This window comes from Apostichopus japonicus, chromosome 7 (assembly GCF_037975245.1).
Source record: "Apostichopus japonicus isolate 1M-3 chromosome 7, ASM3797524v1, whole genome shotgun sequence".
NCBI lineage: Eukaryota > Metazoa > Echinodermata > Holothuroidea > Aspidochirotida > Stichopodidae > Apostichopus > Apostichopus japonicus.
Window position 1 is genome coordinate 19,436,559 of NC_092567.1, and position 19,611 is coordinate 19,456,169.

A 19,611-nucleotide genomic window follows, 5' to 3' on the forward strand; every position below is an offset into this window, starting at 1 on the left:
TTTCTCTCTTTCTTCTCTCCATCCCATGTCTACTAATCCCCTTACATCTATCTCTTTGTGCTCACCATGCTCATTAACCTTTTTGTAATCTGTACGTGTTTTTGTCCCTTCTGTTACTGTTACTTGTCATTTAGCCTTTGAAGAAGATCCTGCTAGGATCGAAACGTCAGGCCAACTTACTTTTACTTATTCATGTCATCATTCATTACACAGACTATAAGAATGATCGACCCATTCCCATTGTGACGATTCTTATTTAAATCCGTTTTTTTTTACTATTAATGTCACTTTATAATTCAGACAACACTTTTATGCAGATAGCATAAGAACATTTTCTAATACACAACTAGTATACTGGGTAATTACCTATAAATAATGCACAGGCTCATTACATCTACAGGCTTTATTAAATCCAAAAATTTCCCCTAAGACTGTTGTTTATAATCGATTAACAACAGTTAATACAACAATATGTCAAATGACTTGAACACATCTTTTCATGTAATGTCTTATTATTTGGATCAGTGCCAAGTTAAACCCTTACAAGACTGTTTTGCTGTGGGTTTGTCAAGTCCCCATGGTCTTAAACTGGAAGACTATGTCTCCAATTTTCCATGACCAGTTTTTTTCATAATACTTTCCATGACCCAAGGAAAACTGAGCTTAAATATCAGTAAAAAATACTCTCATGTAATCTATTGCATTATCGTAAATATGTGTCGTAACGAATATTACGCATCAAAATTATGTAGGTTTCCATGACTACCGGAAACTAGAATACAATATAGCATTCTAAAACAACAGTGAAACTGCCTTTCTTCTGACAATGATTATTTAACACATTTTTGTCTTTTTTCTCTCTTTTTTTTTCTATGGTCTTTTTCTTTTCCTTTCTTACATCAAACATTACAATAATACATATTTTGATTACAGAAATAAATGGATGGCTTGATTTTAATTAAACTTAATTAAAGAACATTGATTTGCACCAAGTAAGACAAAATAATTTCTACAAACATTGCATTAATTCTGTTATCGGAATGTAAGACAGTGAGAAAATCTATCAAGACAGAATTGAAAGCCATTAAATGGTGAATAATACATAAATGCACACAAAATTATCAGCTAATACAATTTTAAATAATATATATGGCAGATTCATAAATAACACATTAGTTACCACACCAATCAGATCCAATGATAAATAATAATTAATTTGTATAATGTTAATAACTCTTTCATGTCCAAGAATAAATTTATTGCCTCAAGTGTCCATATACAATTGTCTCCATACAGCTTCAAAGCATTTACATGAAATTAACAATGCTACTTCCCTTTTTCAGTGATAAGCTCTTACATGGCTACAAAAACAACTTGAATATCCCCCCCCATCTCCCCACTCTAATTCCCAAAGCCCCTCACCCCACGTCCAAAATCTATCAACTTTACAAAAAAATTGACTAAAAACTAGTATTGCATTAAAAGCTGTTGTAATCTTACAACCGGTAGTATCTCTTTGGCATGTCCTTTCTCTTCACCCTTCTCTCAAGTCCTCCACTTCCCATTCATACCCCCCTTCCCCCCCCCCTCCTTATTGAAAATGATGACTAAAAAATTAACAAGTTCAGAGTAAAGAAAACGAAACTTTTACCTTTTGCACTTTTAATAGCTCATTATAAAATTTATTGCAAATAGCACAAGTAATTATTCCAGCACATCTACAAAAGGCTTGGTTATATATAAGAGGTCTGATTTCGTAAGTATCATATTCATGATTGGGACAGTAAGGTTGCCATCAACATCATGTCAATGTAGACCTTTCAAGATGTTGGTAACTCAAGGGGTGTCAAGAACCGACTACAGCAATAGTGACAACTATGTCAAAGGGGAATCTTTCTGAAATTACCAATTTTTCCTTCAGAAAATACATTATTCTTTATCCCATATTTCCTATGGCCCCTAGTTAACATGGGCCCCAGGGCTGTAGCCACCCCTCCTAACCCCTAGCCACACACACACAGCTCCCAACCCCTTCCCCACAATTGACTATGTTTGGTAAGTTCTTATATTTCCTAAAATGTTTAATTATACCATGGAGGTGTAAGGAATAGAGCAACAACTAAGTATTGAGCCAGAGACTAAGTATGGGAGTTGTCCCCTCTAACCTTGATGAGAGAGAACCAGTGACCCCCTCCTTGTCTGCTACGGCTGAATATTGCCTTACACCCCCCACCCCCCACATATAACTAGTACTGTCAGCGTCGAAGTATTGTTTTATAACGTATCGTTGTAAGAGTAATTTTCTAGATTATTTAAGCTTCACGATACCTTGGGAAGGGTAATTCATAGCTTATTTTTAAAGGCATTGAAGACTCACGCACAAAGAAACGTCTCATGCCGGTAATCTGACCTAGTGCATAGTCAATACATGCAGCTACGGTCAATACCCAGAACACAGTGTACATAGCAGGGATGGACATCTCAGGTCCAGCTAAAGATAACAAGGTATCACGTTTCACTACTGTCTGCATTTTGTAGCCACACGGACAAAAACTTCACTTGCAAGCAATGGAAGGTTAACTTTTTCAGATGGCGGCACACGGTTTGGGGCGAGTCTTCAATGCCTTTATGGCACAATGAATTGGTAAGTTGACCAGACGACTCAAATATAGAAATCATTAACCAACTCTAAAGTACATATTTTGATGGGTTTGTATCTGTAGAGAGTGTTGTTTCTCCATCTCTAACATCTCCCTGATAATAATGGAAACAGAATATGGCAGATTTAAACTCAAATTTCAACTGCAATATTATTTTCTCTCTGCGTGAATTTTCTTAGAATATTTTTCAATTATAACGTAACTGACTTTCTGCTTGCATAAATATAAGTGGAAAATTTAAAACAGATTGCATAAGTTTTGAATTTTTTATCAGAGAAGATTGAATAACGAAATGCTCCCTACACGAGGGGAATATATTGGCAAGTTTTTAAAAAAAGAAATTTCAATATATATTGATTTCAGTTCATTGTTTACCTCACTTTTGGGGAACCTCAACTATAATCCCATTACTTTGTTTTCTGGATTGCACTGAGCAATGAAAGTTGTTCCTTGGTCAGAATATCTGCTTGCTTCATGAAAATAAAATGGTCGCCATCTTTCACAAACATTGCCCTCTGCATTACATCATCTGAAAATGAATAAACAAAATTTTTCGTCATATCTAAATTCTTGTACATCAGGCAAAACTGGTTGCTGTATAAATATGAGACTATTACCTATTATTACATGTATAACAAGAAAAAACCAGATGTCCATATCAGGCATCTCTGATATACAGGCCCTCAAAGCCTGGCTATTTACTGGCTGAATGCCGGTGGATATTGCCAGTTGACAACAGAAAACCAAAAGGCACTGGCAATTTTCTGCCTGTGGATATGAAGGACTTAATCACATGGTAAAGTGGGTTTCAAGAGTGGGCGAGATAACTGTACCTAAGGTAAAAGCCCTGTACTACTGCTTATTATCACCGATATTATTGGGCTGCTCTCAAAATAACTAAAGTGTGGTGTAATTTCAATGAGATTTAAGCCAGTAGCTTTTTTTTAAGCACAGGCATGTTTTTGCAAGTGGCTGAAGTTGTGAAATTCTACTGTTGCAGTTAGTAGGTCTACAATTATATATTTATATTTCAACCATTTCTTCAATATGATACTAGAAGACATAGTGAAACCTTAGGTACCCACCTCCCCATTCTCCCCCTCCCCCCCCACTCAACTATTGCCCCATTTAAGTCTTTGGGAAGCGCGGAAGCACAAATATTAAGTTTTGTTGATCACAGACATCGCATCCAAAAATGTTGATCTTTCTCACCTTTGAAATCAGCTACATCTTTCACACCATCTTTATACCAAACAAAATTCTCCGGTTGAACCCCGATCCTTGTGGCATTGTCTTCAGCAATTTCTAACTGAATGAACCAGTCATTATCTCCATGGACCACCAAGGCACCCATACCGTGATCTCGTAACAAGGCCAAGTCTTGTGCAAACTACGCAAACGGAATAATTACTCAGATTGACATGTGATGCAGTAAGAAAATATCTGCTGCTGTAAAATCTCACATGAAAGTTTTGAAGCTTGAAATGGGGGAGGAATTGGGGAGGAAATGGTACAGAGGAAGTAGGGGAAGATGGTTTGGGGGGTGGGGGGGGGGGAGAGGGAGACAGAGGGGGAGGGTCAAACAGATTTTACAGGAGACACAGACTAAACCATCATCCGTGGTCAATGTGATAGAGATATTACAGTGATGAACAACTGCTGCAAACAGCTAATTAAGAAACATCTTTTACCATTTGAGAGTTATCACAGATCTAATGCTTATTCACACACAAGGCTGGAAACTTTGTCAAGTCTCAAAATGCCATGATTGAGGCACACCTACTTCCCTTTATTCTTCAATTTTTTCATTATTTATTTACAATTTTTTATCTACACATTTTTGCAAATGCTGAATCTTTTATAATGAACCTCTTAACATGATGTAATGATAGTGCAGGTTTCAGTGTCAAACCTGTTAACATTCTACCTTGAAGCTCCTAGTAGTGATACGATATTAAAGATCTTCAAGATGACAGCTACCAGACATGAATCTAAAATAGGATGTCTCCTAACTGGAACCAGTTTTACCTTAGCTAGTTCTTTTTTTTTTGGGGGGGGGGGCAGATTCTTCATTAAGATCTTGAAATGGTTGTTAACTTCAAATTCATCATCCCTCCTCTACCCTCATCCCGAGGGAAAATTATAGGGAACAATAAGTAAAGAGAGAATAGTTAACCTCCCTAAATCACCTTTGAATAGCTTTACTTTTGAAAGGTATGCCATTTATTTTTTATTGACACAGAACATCATACATGTATGCAAGCTACGACAAACCTCACAGAAGGGAATTGCAAAGTGGATTGAGGGGAAGAAGACACAAAGAAGATAAGCTACTTAAAACGAGACTTAAACAAAAGGTTTTTCCTCACAGCTGCAAGACTTTCAACTCATATCTCCCCATCCCCTAGCCCTACCCCTTTCCCTGTACTCCTCAAAAGACCTATATCAATATCTTCTGTAATCATGACATGTCAATACTGTACATCACCCCTCACATAACTTATCCCTTAAACACTCTAATCGATAACATCACCCAACCTACAACACAAGAGGATTCAACTTGATAATGATGATGATTATGTGTAAGCTCACCTCCTCCCAATTGAAGAGAGCAACCTCATATACAGAATAGACTTGGGACATTTTCGTCTTGCCTCTGAGACCAACAGCATCAAAGAGGAAACTGGTAGCGTAGACTAATCCTGCTCCGAAAAGTGGTATATTGCACAGCCAGAACAAACAGTAGCAAATATATTTGTAGAGAGACCAGGGCGACACTCTCCTGAAAATGAATAAAATAACTACTTTACAGTAATACTTTTTTCTCAAATATTATTCTTAATCTCAATTTTCACAATATTTTTTCTTTTTTCTGATTAAAAATGTAAAATGATACACAATTGTTTAAGTCTTTACTCTTTGGTAAAACAAAATAGAACAGATATTTGTAGAAAAGACAAAGGTAAAAACTTCCCTGAAAATGAGATAACATGACTCCTTGAACGTTGCACTATTCTCCAATATTGCTCAAACACTTTACACAAATCTTTATTACGAGCTAAAATTGCACACAATTTTTTTCTTCTCTGACAATAATTGGCACGGTTGTAACAAGAACAAATTAGTCATTTACTTTTGCTTAATTAATAAGCCTGCAAGGGCAGAAAGGGGAAAAGTTAATCTGACCAAAATCAGCTTTGGTGGACATCTGGTGGACCATTGGTTTTTATCATAAAATCCAGAATGCATACATAACTAAATACACCCCCCCCCACCCCCAATCAGGTAAAAAGATAGATTGACATTGCCCTCTGTCACTTTGGAGATAGTTGTAACAGACAAAGTCAGTTGTTAGTCATTTATGTTTGCTTAATCAATAAGCCTGCATGGGCAGAAAGGGTACATGCCACGAAAGTGTCCATTAGCTATAGGTTGCATCCAAAAACCTGCCGTGTGTACTGAATGGCAGGTTTTTTCCAGTTGGTTTACTGAGTGATCAGTTCCATCTTTTTGCACCTTAGTTGAGCTGCCTATTCGTCTATTATGCAATTCATCACACAGCTAGTAGCCAAATCGCTATCAGATTAAGGCAGACATGGCAAGGTGTGAACACATCAACTCTTCCAAACTAACCAGGCTGTTTGCAGAAGACATAAAGTTTCAGTAAGTTGAGGTCAAGAGAGCTGAAAGATGCAACCTATGGTTAATGGACTAATTCTCGTCATGTACACAAATACAACCTACTATTCAGTGGCAGAGCTAGGGTTATTGGTCAGAGAGGTGAGAATGGTCTGTAGGGGCGTTTTCGACACTATCAGAGCCGTATCTAAATATACGGCTCTGGACACTATCTAAGCGGAGCGCCACCACAGGTTGGCGCGAAGCGTACAGAATTTTTGGAGTAAAGATACTCCCTAGATCGCCGGAAATGACCCTTTCCGGGCCTTTCTAATTTGCAGATAAACGAAAAAAAAAATTAATGACCGTTAGAGCGTTTTGACAGAATATGTGACAAATGTCAATAGGTAGATGAGAGCGCAATAAAAAAGTCAATAATCGCTAATAAGTAAAAAGTGGTAAAAAGCTGAAAAGGGCGCCGGCAGTCCATTTGAGTCCGTCAGGGGGGGCGAATGCCCCCCCCCCCTGACTATATGGACGCTCCGCCACTGCTACTATTTACACTTACTTGTGAGGTGTAACACCAGGACCAGAGAGAAAGCAGACAGATTTACATTTATCGATGACAGATGGCAACGCTGCCAAATGAACTACAATATGTACTCCCATGGAATGTCCACAAATCATTTGTATCCTATGTGACAGGAGAAATAAAAAAATTAATGAAAAGTAATTCAATGTTAATGAAAATTAGAAAAATGACTGGCTAATAGTACATTGGTGTAAATATCCGTCAGTAATAAGACTGTTTAGGATCGAACAGAACCGTTAAGTACTCAACTGCTGAATATATTTGATGAGAATGGTCTATGATGCTACCATATGAGAAAGGTCCATGACAGGGAGGGGGAAATATGTGTCTGACCTTCCCCCTCCCTCCCACCCCATGAAAGGTTTTCAGAATATTTGTTCTACAAAACAGGTTCCAGCAGTACTCTGTCTGCCCCATAAAGAAAGTATTGCCCCACCGCCACCCCCTCTGAAAAATAAATCTAGCTATGCAATTGGAAGGTACATGGAAAACGTCTGTTCATACGACCAAAATCAGCTTTGGTGGACATCTGATGGACCATTGGTTTTTATCATAAAATCCAGAATGCATGAAAATAAATACACCCCCACCCCCAAACAGGTGAAATGATAGATTGGCATTGCCCTCTGTCACTTTTGAGATAGTTGTACAAAATCAGTTGTTGGCCTGCCATCCAACTAAAGGGGATTTTTACTGTCCCAAAGCTGGTGTTCTATTCACCACTACCTGCACATCTCTCCCACTGCCCTAACATGGTACATACAGTATTGGTCATTCTTTGTTATTCTGCAATATTTTTCAGACAACCAACATGTAAGACCTAGTTGTGCAAGGGACATCCAAAAACAATGTTTAATTTTTTTTTTTAGGGTATCAACAAAATAAAGTGACCTTACTCTTCTATTTCTAGAGCCTCTATTAACCCTCGGATAATATCTGCTTTGTGCTTTGGACTATGATCATAACAACCAGACTCTGGCATTGGAGTCCATCCCATTCCTACGAGAAAAGAAAATGTAAAGGTGTTACTTGAATAATTATTTCAATCACGTTTCATTTTGCAAGGCAGTGGTGTGTGCAAAAACACTGCATGGGGGGGGGGGGGGGAGGCTCAGTGGGACATAGCCCTTCCAACAACATCATCAGTCAAGGGTAAAATGTTCAGTGGGCTAAGAAATAGACCACTCCTACAGGCCAAAGTCCTTCCAAGAAGGTTCAAAACCACAAAGAGGTAGAAACCACATGACATCACAAAATATATTCTTTGTCAAGGTACCAAGCTTAAACAGTAGCTACCATCAATGCTGATACTTCATAAAACATTTTGTTTCTTCTTTGTTTATGTTCAGTCCATACTACAACCTTTAGCTGAGTTTGCTCAAATGTTTCCATGTCAGCAGTTTCACTTGTATACGTGTACTATGTGTGTGTAAGGGACAATGAGAAGAGTTTGGGGAGAGGGAAGAAGGTTTACGTTAGGTAACTTTCACCACTTTAGACTATCTTTTACTCTATCTCCATTCCCCATGAATAGAATAACTGACAAACCTGGCAAGTTTGGTAATATCACTCGGTAGCCTTTCTCCACCAACGGTTCCGCCATCTTCTTGAACATCTTATGCGTTGCCGGGGCACCGTGCACACCTATGACCACACCTCCATCATGGGGCCCAGCTTCAGCATAAACTAAATCTAATTCTTCTCCAAGAGCTGCTACTTTCTCAGTCTTAATCTCAAAGAAGGCTTTTTCCGTTTGGGTAATGCCCGATGAGGTATCATGTGATTGTGATTTGGCCATAACTGCGAGCATTTTATCAGGAGCTGTCTCTGTTTGAAGATTGCATGGGTATAGATAGATAAAGGATAAAAGTTCAGAGCTGGCTTTAGAGGCATTTGCTGATTGTTTCAACATACTAGACTTCCTATAGGAACTTCAGAGTAATAAAAGTAATCTTTACAAAACCAATCCCTTTCCCACCTCTCCCATCAACACCTTATTCTTATGTTTTGATCAAGCATAGCCTAGGGCCGTATGCATTTTGGTAAATTTATCCTAGGTCTAGACTACGTTAGGCTCAACTGTTATCATCACTTTTCAGAGTCCACAGAAACAGAATAATTCTTTTTCTTGGCCTAGTTTGTCTCCCCTACCATCTTCAATCAAAGATGAGCCAACATTCCTAATCCTAGGCCTCACTTGTACTACACACACGCAAACTGTTAGCACTGTTTAGTACTTTTTTTAAGGAAAAGTCGCCCAGGAAAGAACCTGGGCACGAAAACCAACTACCAAACGACTGATCCGCTCTCAACTCCAGTCCCCTTGCATCGGGACTGTGACTGTGTGATCATCGTCGGGTGTGCATCACCATTCCCCTCGAAATGGAACAGATACTACACATGATCTTAGCCAAAAGGATGAGTTAGCACTGTTTAGTATTACTAGTAATAGTATGTATGGTCTGGTCTAAACTAGAACTGTACTACTACTACTAGTAGCATGGTGACTTCGAAGTTCGGACACTTAAGACTTAAAACACCCCAAAACTAAATCTTCTGGTATAAATCACCAGAAAATATACTTCATATGGTGGGAGAATTGTGTTATAGTAGGATACACGGCCAAACTTTCTTTCCTGTAAACTGTTTTCACGTTGTTTTCCAAGAAGATTCTTCGTGATTGTGGAACTGGTATTTCTTTGCTAGAGTATTGCGAAGTTCGGACACGCAACCCACAGTGTGGCGCTGGTGACAAAATTGGTGGCGCAGTTGCTCTTTCAGTACTTATAACAGACTTCATAGATCTTCGTCATTTTATTGACAAATATGTAAGTAATTTCTTGCACACGGGTCATTTTGGAGAGAAAATAACTGTAGCTTCGTACTTTTTGGTGAAATTTGGCTCTTCCTGTAGGTTTTCATGGTGAAATCGTGTATTTCCTAGGGTGTCCGAACTTCGCAGTATGCCGAACTTCGCAATACTGACTATACTAGTAGAGTAGCCCTAGGCTTTTTTTTTATTAGGATATTTAGTTTATATGGTTTTTGGCCACAGAGTTGCCCCAAACTTGACATTAACATTGTTACATATATAGGACTAAGCACATGTACACAGCTTTTGTACAACTTCCTGGTATAACGATGGGAGCGGTTGTAGCCTAGCTAGGGGCTTTTCTGTATATAGCATTATCATTGCTATCTTTAACTTAGGCCTATCTTACTTTCTTATGCATATATACAAAGGAATTGCTATGGATAGTATGGCTTACCTTTAATGTTTGTCTAATTCTGGTTGTGTAATATTGGATATTTATTGAAAAATTGGAAACTTGGCGACGATGGTGGTGGTCCGATAGAAGATGAGCACTCCTCGCTTGACATTGACGTTACGAACCAAATGTGACACCAAAGAAAGTTTCTTAGAAATAGTCACACAATCGTCACCATGTTACAACTAGGAACTAGGCCATGCATAACTTGTCTAGTCTATATCCCTATTTCGCGGAATCCCTTTCATAACATGCATTGATGCATAGGATATACTATCAATGATCGAAATGAGGACAAACATACGGAAGCGGATAAGGTACATACAAATGTAGTAATTATTAGCAGATCGACAGGGCGAATATATTGATCCAGTGAAAACTATGAGGGGAAGAGTGGGTTAATGGGTTTGGGGTTAGGTGTGGACATAGGCGTAGGAGCCCAATTTGATTGGGGGGGGGGGGGGCTGTAACGACTTGCCCGAAAAATATTACCAAAATTTTTCTCGCGCTCCGCGCGCGTTCAACATGTTGATGTGCATATCATATAAAGGCAGGCATCGCATGCCAATTACGTACAATCATTTGTCGTGTTATTACCCTTCCATATTGGTTATCAGTTTGGGGGAAGTCGTTACAATCAAGGGCGGCGGAAGCACTTTTAATCTGGGGGGCACCGACGTCGAAGGGCACTTTGCAGAAATTCGATTGGACTGATGCAGCCTGATATGTACTACCCTTTATAACTGTTATTGTACTATCTTATTTGCGTATACACATCACCCCATCAATCAACGCCCCCCCCCCCCCCCTTCAAGGAAAAAATGCATACTAGCACTGCAACATCCAATGTGCAAATTGGGAAACAAGTTTTCTTACGAGACAAAATGAGGTGAAATCATTATAAAGTCCAAGTCCCTGCACACGCGATCGATACATGCATGAAAGCAAATGAAATATGTCAAAATACGAAAGGATCGGGTAGGTTATGGGATATTAAAACTATACTCATTATTGATAGTAGGCTATTGAAATGGCTTCTACTTATTACAAAGTCACAATGTAACAGGCCTATATGTCAACTTCCGTGGGATAAAACAAAATGGCACCCTCTAGCGCCCCCTCTGTTGTGACCCCGGGTTTTCCTTTGGCCTTCAAAGCCGATAAAATACAATTTTAGATAGATTCAGGGAAGTAAACTCAAAGGACCAAAAGACTACTGAGAGGTTTCTGAAAGTTAACAAAAACGATATATTTACAATGATACGATCTCTACTGATTTGTACAGGGATTATTGGGTACTAGAAATTTGGAATATTACAGACAGATTTTACAATATTATACGGCCGTTAAATACTTAAAAGATTACTTAACTTATCTTACGCGGCGCGTGCCGGCTCTCGGTTCCTTTCGTATCTGTTCTGACTTCCTTGCGTCACCAACAACGATGTCGGGAGTATCCCTCGTAGGCTGGTATCCCCGTGACTTGTTCAGGAGCAAAACCGTTCCCCGCTGGTCCAATTCGACTCAACGTTTGTATCCCAAGGATGGCTTCCTCCCGGGTGAACTCCGAAAAACTCTGCCGAAGTCACGCCTGTCCCGGTTAAACGACGCACCAATCTTATAAACAAACAGTCCACCGGTTCCTCCGTCCGTCCCCTCGATAATTAATCTTTTATCTCAGATGAATTTCTTCTCACAATAGATCGGAAAAACTCCAAATCACCGAAAATATCTCTTTTTATATATAGCCGGGTTTAATCTCCCGAAAGTTCTTTTCCAGGAATCCTGACGGAAAAACATCGAGAATCATCCATGTCTCGAAGATACGACTGACAGTTCAACGTTCATTGGTCGACGATATCCGGTCACCTGCTAAAAATAACTTCCCGTATGTTCTGGAAATTTGTAATCGCTAATACCGAATAGCGCCATTATTCTCGTCGCTTCCCAGAAACACGGTTATGGTAGCATACGCCCATTAAAAGCCCCATTGACTTACACACTAAACCACAAAAGTAATGTGGTCTCTAAGTCTAGATAGAAGTTTTCACTAGCTTAACGCTACCCATCACCGGATAGCTGACAAGTTGGCCTTTCATGGCACCATCAATTTTCCGTACCATGACCATGTAGATTTTTTGCTATTCGAGCCGGAAGTTTTCGTCACTTGTAAACAAACCTCTTCACTCAGTGGTAAACAAATTGCTCCCGGGAGGCCTAAAGGGGTCTAAAATTGCCTCAATTGACCCAACTTTCTCACCACATGTACTTCCATTCATGCTCTTCAACATGCAAGCCACAAAAAAACTAGATTATGATTGATAACAGATCACAAAAGATGTTCTCCCACTGCTTTTTGGCACTTTTCCTGAAACAGGAGAACAATCGAGCGGATTGATATAGACTCTAATAGGAGTATGCCACCTTATCAGTCACGACGAGTGACCTACTTATCACCCAGACCAGCGTATACTGAATACACGTACAATGAATAAAGTCGTTCGTGACACTATAGCAATGCATTTTTGGAAATTATGATATTATTATTATCATTATTATTGTAACGACTTCCCCAATAATTATAAATAATATGGAAGGGTAATAACACGGCAAATGATTGTATGTTATTGGCATGCGGTGTAATAACCGATGCATGCCTATATGATATGCACATTAAGACGTTGAACGCTCGCGGAGCGCGCGGAAAAATTTTGGTTATATTTTTCGGGCAAGTCGTTACAGCCACCCAAATCAAATTGGGCTCCTACGCCTATGCTGACCTAATAACAGGCGCGTATCCAGGATTTTCTAACCCGGGGGGCGCGAATTACTATCTAAGCGGAGCGCCACCATCGGTTGGCGCGTAGCGTACAAGAAATTTTCTGGTTTTGATACCCCCCAGATCACCGGAAATGGCACTTCTCGGGCTTGAAAATGAGCAACCAGATGTACACTTTTGCCTGAGAACCAAGTATTTCCCAAAAGTTTTTTTTTTTTCCATCCATAACCTTTTTGAAGATTGTCACCAGTCACACTAAGCCCATTATTTGTTCAGAATTTGAAAATTCACATTTCTCGTGAATAAAATCACTTAAAAGCATACCCATAATGTTGCACAAAATTCAATCTATGGACAACCAATATAGAAAAACCTCCTGCAACCCCTAACAGACAGGTCAAAATTGCAAGAGTAGAGGAAAGTATGATGAAGAATGTTGGTGAGGAAATTTTCGAAAATTCAGACACAGTTAATTTATTGGTGTAGAAATATTAAAAGCTCTTATAATGGCTATTATAAAACTTCGTTGAAGGAACAGAAATATACCAGATATTTCCTATATCAGGTATATCGAAACCGAACACTACACACATAGGCGTAGGTCCCGTAGGGGGCGGGGGCTGCAGCCCCCCCCCTCGCAACCAAATTATTTCCCATTTTTTTCGGGCACCTACTGAAAGAAAAATAAATAGCAACAATAGCTTACAAATTATCTCCTTGGTAATTAAAATAAAGTTGTAAGCTTGGCCGACATTACTACAGTAAAAGAGAGTATTGACATAAATGGATCTGTATGCTTTTTCTCCATCTACATAAGACATTTGGTTGTTTACATTAGCATCCGGCGGTATACTGTGCAACTTTCACGGACCGTGCGGTACACGATGCCATGCAATATAATGACCGATGCTTGCCTATATGATATTGGCATCGATATGTTGAACGCGCGCTTCGCGCGCGAAAAATTTTGACTTTTTTCCGGGCAAGTCATTACAGCCCCCAAATCCAATTTGGCTCCTACGCCTTTGACTACACACATAGACAGTTTTTGAGGCTGTTCATCGTGAAACATGCATTTCAATGCTCACTGATATGATGTTATATCTGCTCTTTGCTTTACAAATTCGAACAGGCGTGTAGCGAGTAATTGCCAAGGGAGGGGCGAAGCCTGTAGGCAAACTATCTAAGCGAAGCGCCACCATGAGTTGGCGCGAAGCGTACAAGAAAAATTTTGGCCGAAAATGCCTCCCAGATCGCTGGAAATGACACTCCCCAGGCCTTATAAGTTGCATCTAAGCATTGTCTATTTTGAAATTACTAGCGATGTCATAAAGAAAATTTGCTCGGGGGGGGGGGGGGGGGCGGTCGTCCCCTTCCCGAAATGCGTCATGTTCCCCGACGAGTCGGTCGAGTTCAAGACCAGCCACAGTTGGTTCCATATAGCACAATTGTACAATTGTTTAAGGCGTCCACACACACACGCGTTATGATAAACCATATATAGTATTTATATAGATACATTAGTGAGAGAGGGAAAATGGAAACGTCGAAAATGGAGTTGTCGGTGTAAGGGGTAGGGTGAGGCGCACACCCCCTCCGTAATCCTTGATCTGTCACTGGCTACCCTGTGTATATAATAGGGATCTTTCTCTTCCCGAAGTCTTGGCTATCTTCTACTCCCTCTTTTCTCCTTTTTATCTCTTGTTTTCTTTTTCTTTTCCCTTCCTTCCTCTCCTCCTTTTCCTTTTCCCCCCCTCCTTTTCCCTTTTTTCTTCTCTTTTTTTCTCTCCTCTTTTCCTTACCCGGGGGGCGCGCCCCCAACGCCCCCCCCCCCTGGATACGCACCTGTAATAAGGTGATCAAGAGTACAATTTTTATGTAGAAAAAGGGCACAATTTTTAACCTGAGGAAAAGTGGGGGGGCACGTGCCCCCTGTGCCCTCCCGGTTCCGCCGCCCTTGGTTACAATAATAATAATAATATAAGTTTAACCATTGAAAAACACATTTCAATTTATTTTCCTTTCAGTAGGTGACCTTAAAAATTCTCAGTATATTGCCCGAATTTTCACAAAAATATTTGGTCGGGGTGGGGGGGGGGCTGAAGCCCATATCCCCAGCCCCCCATATTTTACGCCTATGGATGTGAATAATTTGGTGAAATGCTATATACTGTTCGGAAAACAAATCATATTTGAAGACATGTCATAAATGTGCAGATTGACAAATTCATTTCGAGTTGCAGTTTTGTTATTTCATGTACGTTCTCACTGTCTCACACTTGCCCAAACTTTTGGGCACGCCTTATCATTCACTCTCAATTTGGCAGGGTTCGTATTGAATTTTATTTGACTCTATGTTTTTAAGTATCACTGGTATTCGGTTTGTAGTAGATGTGTCCTTTAAATATAAAATAAACTGTGTTTAGTCAGGGGCTGGTTAAAGCTGTATGTTATTCATGATTATTACACAATTATGTTTAAAAAAAATAAAATACTATACCGTAGTTAATTTGCATGACAACAAGATTATTACTATTAGTGATATGTTAACATGTGTATCGGCACATTAATTTCAGCTTTTTATTCGTTAAGATTGTCTCTTTTGAATTTTATCGCTCTGTAACAGCTTTTCTTTTTTATCTGATTTTTGTATGACTGAATAGTCAATTAAGAAAATGCACGTTCAAAAAATAGGAAAGATTCTAGGGCATGCGCACATAAATAGGTGGGAAAGATCAGAGTGCCGTTTATATATAGCGCCATCTATTTTCTCTCTCTCTCTTTTTGCTCGTACAAAATCCAACATGGGTCGTATGCACGCTCCCGGGTTAGTTATTTATATTAAATCTGATATAGATCAATGTTTTGATGTCCCAATGTACCGTTTTGTATGAAATATGTAAATTTCGGTCTCTTGATGTATAAAATGTCTGTTTTATGTATGTTAATTGGGGGGCATTAGTGGGTGTTTTGTTAATAGTGCTATAAAGTATAATAACACACCTAGTATCCTATCGTTACGTTAGTGTTGTGACATTATATCCTAATGTTATGTGTGTTCCACGCTTGTACGTAGGCCAAGTCTTCATGTACACGTACAAACTGAGTAGCCATTACGTTGACCGAGCACAATGATACCTATTGTGAAATTCTAGATGTGATAGTCGTAGCAAAATATTCAGCGCAAATAATCAATTTATTATAAAAAGTGGTTTAATAGTATGTTTATGATGGTTTACATCCAACAGTGTGATTGCTTGCTGCCTCTAGACACTGCTCTAAACATGGAAAGTTTCTGCTAAACAATTACTGTTATAAAATACGAAATAATCTCCCAACTGATATTAGACAATTGAAATGATGTGCTTCATTTAGGTATCAACTAAAGAGTTATCTAACTTCCAAGTACAGTGATTGTCAATTTTGTTTTGCACTATTGTTTTTTTTTTACTACGTTCTGTTATTTTCTTTCTTTTTCTTTACGGTTAATAGCTTTGATAAACATTTTATGTTTTTCTAGTATCCTTTATATGCCATTACTGCACTGTTTTTTATGCCTATGTATATGCAAAATATATTAACTAAACTGAGCTTGCTGTCTCTGGTTTAAATTCTGCTTTATTGGCTCCAATTATAGCACACTAGCCTATAGCTAGGACCCTCATACAAGAAAAATATGTGGCAGGCATTACAGACTAATTGGTAAAAAGAAGTCATGACCAAGGCAGGTTGATTACGTAATTTCATGAAACTTTTCCGTGATAGCGTGCTTGGGGTGAAGGCCTAGAGCTGGATGCTTGTAAAGTTACGTCTAGGCTATCTGTGTATGTCATCTGTAGTATCAGGGAACAATCTTTGCTTTGTAATTGAGATGAGCCATGTCTGTGGCTCCCCCCCCCCGCTCAACGTGGAGAAGGGGACCAGGCTGTAGCCACAAATGGTGAGTTTAAGTAGTGCACGTTGCAGCGCAGGATGGGTGTGTCTAAGGGGTATATGTCTGCTTCCAAGTATGGAGAAGAAGAAGAGATGGGAAGAGAGGTTGTTCATCCATGTGGCTTCCTTGATTTTTATTTTGTTTTATTCACTTGATACCACAGAAAGGGTTTGTCCCAGTCAGCGTTACCTTACAGACGAAGTGTTCCAAACTGGCTGAAGCTGTCAGCAGAGGATGTCAAAGAGCAGATATATAAACTCTCCAAGAAAGGGCTCACCCCCTCACAGATCGGTGTAATTCTTCGTGACTCCCACGGTGTTGCTCAGGTTCGGTTCGTCACCGGAAACAAGATTCTGAGGATCCTTAAGTCAAAGGGTCTAGCGCCCACTCTACCTGAGGACCTCTACTGCTTGATCAAGAAGGCTGTGTCAGTAAGGAAGCATCTGGAAAGGAATCGCAAGGTAAGAGAATGTCAAGAAATAATTTATTACGCAAATCTTTTATTGCACCTCCGAAGTACTATGGGCCTTTTTACTGAAACTGCTATACTCTTTGCACTTTTTGAGCACTACACTCTTTGCATATAGCAATTTGACCATTGTGCATAGCGTTTTGTGTTGCATTATCGGATAAATTATTAATGTTTGAATAGCCCCAGATGCTTACGTGACATACATGCAAATGCTACAATCAGCCACATGAATTGTTTTTGTCAGTTTTTTTTCTCCAAAACAATTTGTTTCTTTCACTACTTTTCCATGGTCATGAAGTAAAATTAAATAGATTCAAGGTGACTAAAGCAACAAAAATTCCAAGGAAATCATGCCACAACCTTTTTTGAGCTATTTCTGGCTCTCCACCCCCACCCCCCCCCCCCCAATGTTTTTCTTTACTTAAATTCAAAGACAATCAGGGTAATTCATGTACATTTTTATGTATATTCAATTAACATTTTTCATGTATTCATAATTTTTCAAGCCAGGTGTTCAAATGGAAAAGCATTTATCTTATTATCATTAGGAAAAAAGTCGGTCTTTTGGGAGACTTTTGACATCCTTGATTTCGAGTTCAAATTTATTTCTCATGGGAATGTTGTGCAGAAAGTACTCATAAAAGTGCGGAATAAAGAATATTGCATGTGAATGATACTAGAAAAGCATAACTGTTTCATAACCCTAGTGACTCAGTAGCTATAAATAAATAAATATATATATATAAATATATATACAAAGCATCCGAACAGACAACAAGATGAGAGAATAGAAGAACTTTAGATAGTAATGTAAGTAATTGTGATGAATGGTGAAGGAATTATTTCTAATAAGGTGGAAGTTTAGTTTGATTAAAAAGGTGTGAAGTGATTGAGCCTTTCTGACACTTGCACAGAAACTTTGCAACAGATTGCAGTAATTATCTATTTGAAGCAGATCATGTTCATCAAATCTTTCGATAACAAAAAATGGTAGACATATATCCATCTATTTGTTGGTTCGTCTCCTAGGACAAAGATGCCAAGTTCCGCCTCATTCTCGTCGAGAGCCGTATCCATCGCCTCGCACGGTACTACAAAACCAGGAGGGTGTTGGCCCCAAACTGGAAATAGTAAGTAAACTAGGTAGCTGCCATATTGATGCTGTCTGTTTTGCATTAAATTGATCATTGTCAGCATTACAGGCTTGAAATCGTTGAGATTTCTGGACTATATCCAAAATGGTCAAATCAACCCCTTAGTCCACCTTTGTATTACCTATGGAATCTTTCCAAATATGGTAGACTTTGTTTCAGTGACATCACATGAAATATCACAATGATATGAAGTTGGATTGGCTGGATTTCTTCCATATTTGGACAGATTTCAGTGGAAGTAGCTAACTGCGAGAGGTATGGGATGGCAAAACTTTTATGACGAATTCTGTTGTTACATATCAAACTTGCCCTTTTCTTTTGTAGTGTTCATTAGTGTTTCTCAATTTGATAGCACAAGTAAACTCACTGCCTTTAGTCTTCCTGGCTAGACATGGACTGTAGTCCTTTTATTATCCCCATGTGGGAGACAATTTCAATTTGTTCAAGTCACTTGACTTTACAAATTTTAGTGACGAGTTGTGGCCATTTACAATTCTGCCAACTACTAAGAAGTGAATTGCCAGCCTTGGCTTGGATCATTCATGGCTCTCAAGTACATAATCTTTGTCACTTGACCATCCCAACAAATATCCTTTCCTCTCATACTCTGAACATCATACCTTGTTAAACTTCTTCTCCTTCATAGATTATTCTCTTTTGTTCTCTCTTACAGTGAGTCTTCAACAGCATCTGCCCTGGTAGCTTAAACCGTTACGACTGGACTCCATTGGTAGTAAAGATCTCATTTTGCGATGTAATTTCGTCATGATTTGGTAGAAATATATTAGCAAATCCAACTTTTGTCAAATGTTTTCAATCTATCAAAGGTGTGAGAGTCGTTTTGTCAACTATGGTCACCCAAATCAGTGATCAAGTTTCATCCAGTCCCTCCCCCCCCGCCCCCACAGATATTTAGCCTTGATACTCCTGTACTGCTTAGGTGTCATTCATTTTCACAAGAGGCTTAAAGTAGGGGAAAATTAGGTCTTGACTCCTTGTAACTCCCAACCCACCCCTCCATCTGCCAAGCCCCATGTCAAACTTGTATTAGGGTGCCCATGCTTGACTGACATGTGCATCAATGTTAGTCTTTTGTAATTCATTGTTATTACATCCAGGGTATTACATCACAA

General features: G+C 39.1%; 2 protein-coding genes across 2 annotated transcripts; one reads left to right on the forward strand and one right to left on the reverse strand.

Moving 5' to 3' along the window:
• Positions 1-1,129: 1,129 nt before the first annotated feature.
• Positions 1,130-10,400, reverse strand: LOC139969630 (uncharacterized). The gene is made up of 8 exons (XM_071974754.1): positions 10,140-10,400; positions 8,419-8,697; positions 7,767-7,869; positions 6,847-6,972; positions 5,253-5,442; positions 3,873-4,050; positions 3,036-3,189; positions 1,130-2,754 (listed from the first exon to the last, which is right to left on the reverse strand). The coding sequence occupies exons 2-7, from the start codon at positions 8,678-8,680 to the stop codon at positions 3,068-3,070; spliced, it is 981 nt and encodes a 326-aa protein (XP_071830855.1). The 5' UTR covers positions 8,681-8,697; positions 10,140-10,400; the 3' UTR covers positions 1,130-2,754; positions 3,036-3,067.
• Positions 10,401-15,616: 5,216 nt separating this feature from the next.
• Positions 15,617-19,275, forward strand: LOC139969633 (small ribosomal subunit protein uS15). Its single transcript, XM_071974757.1, has 4 exons — positions 15,617-15,745; positions 17,016-17,313; positions 18,354-18,454; positions 19,152-19,275. Exons 1-4 carry the CDS (start codon positions 15,723-15,725, stop codon positions 19,183-19,185), a joined length of 456 nt encoding a protein of 151 aa, XP_071830858.1. The 5' UTR covers positions 15,617-15,722; the 3' UTR covers positions 19,186-19,275.
• The last annotated feature ends 336 nt before the right edge of the window (positions 19,276-19,611 follow it).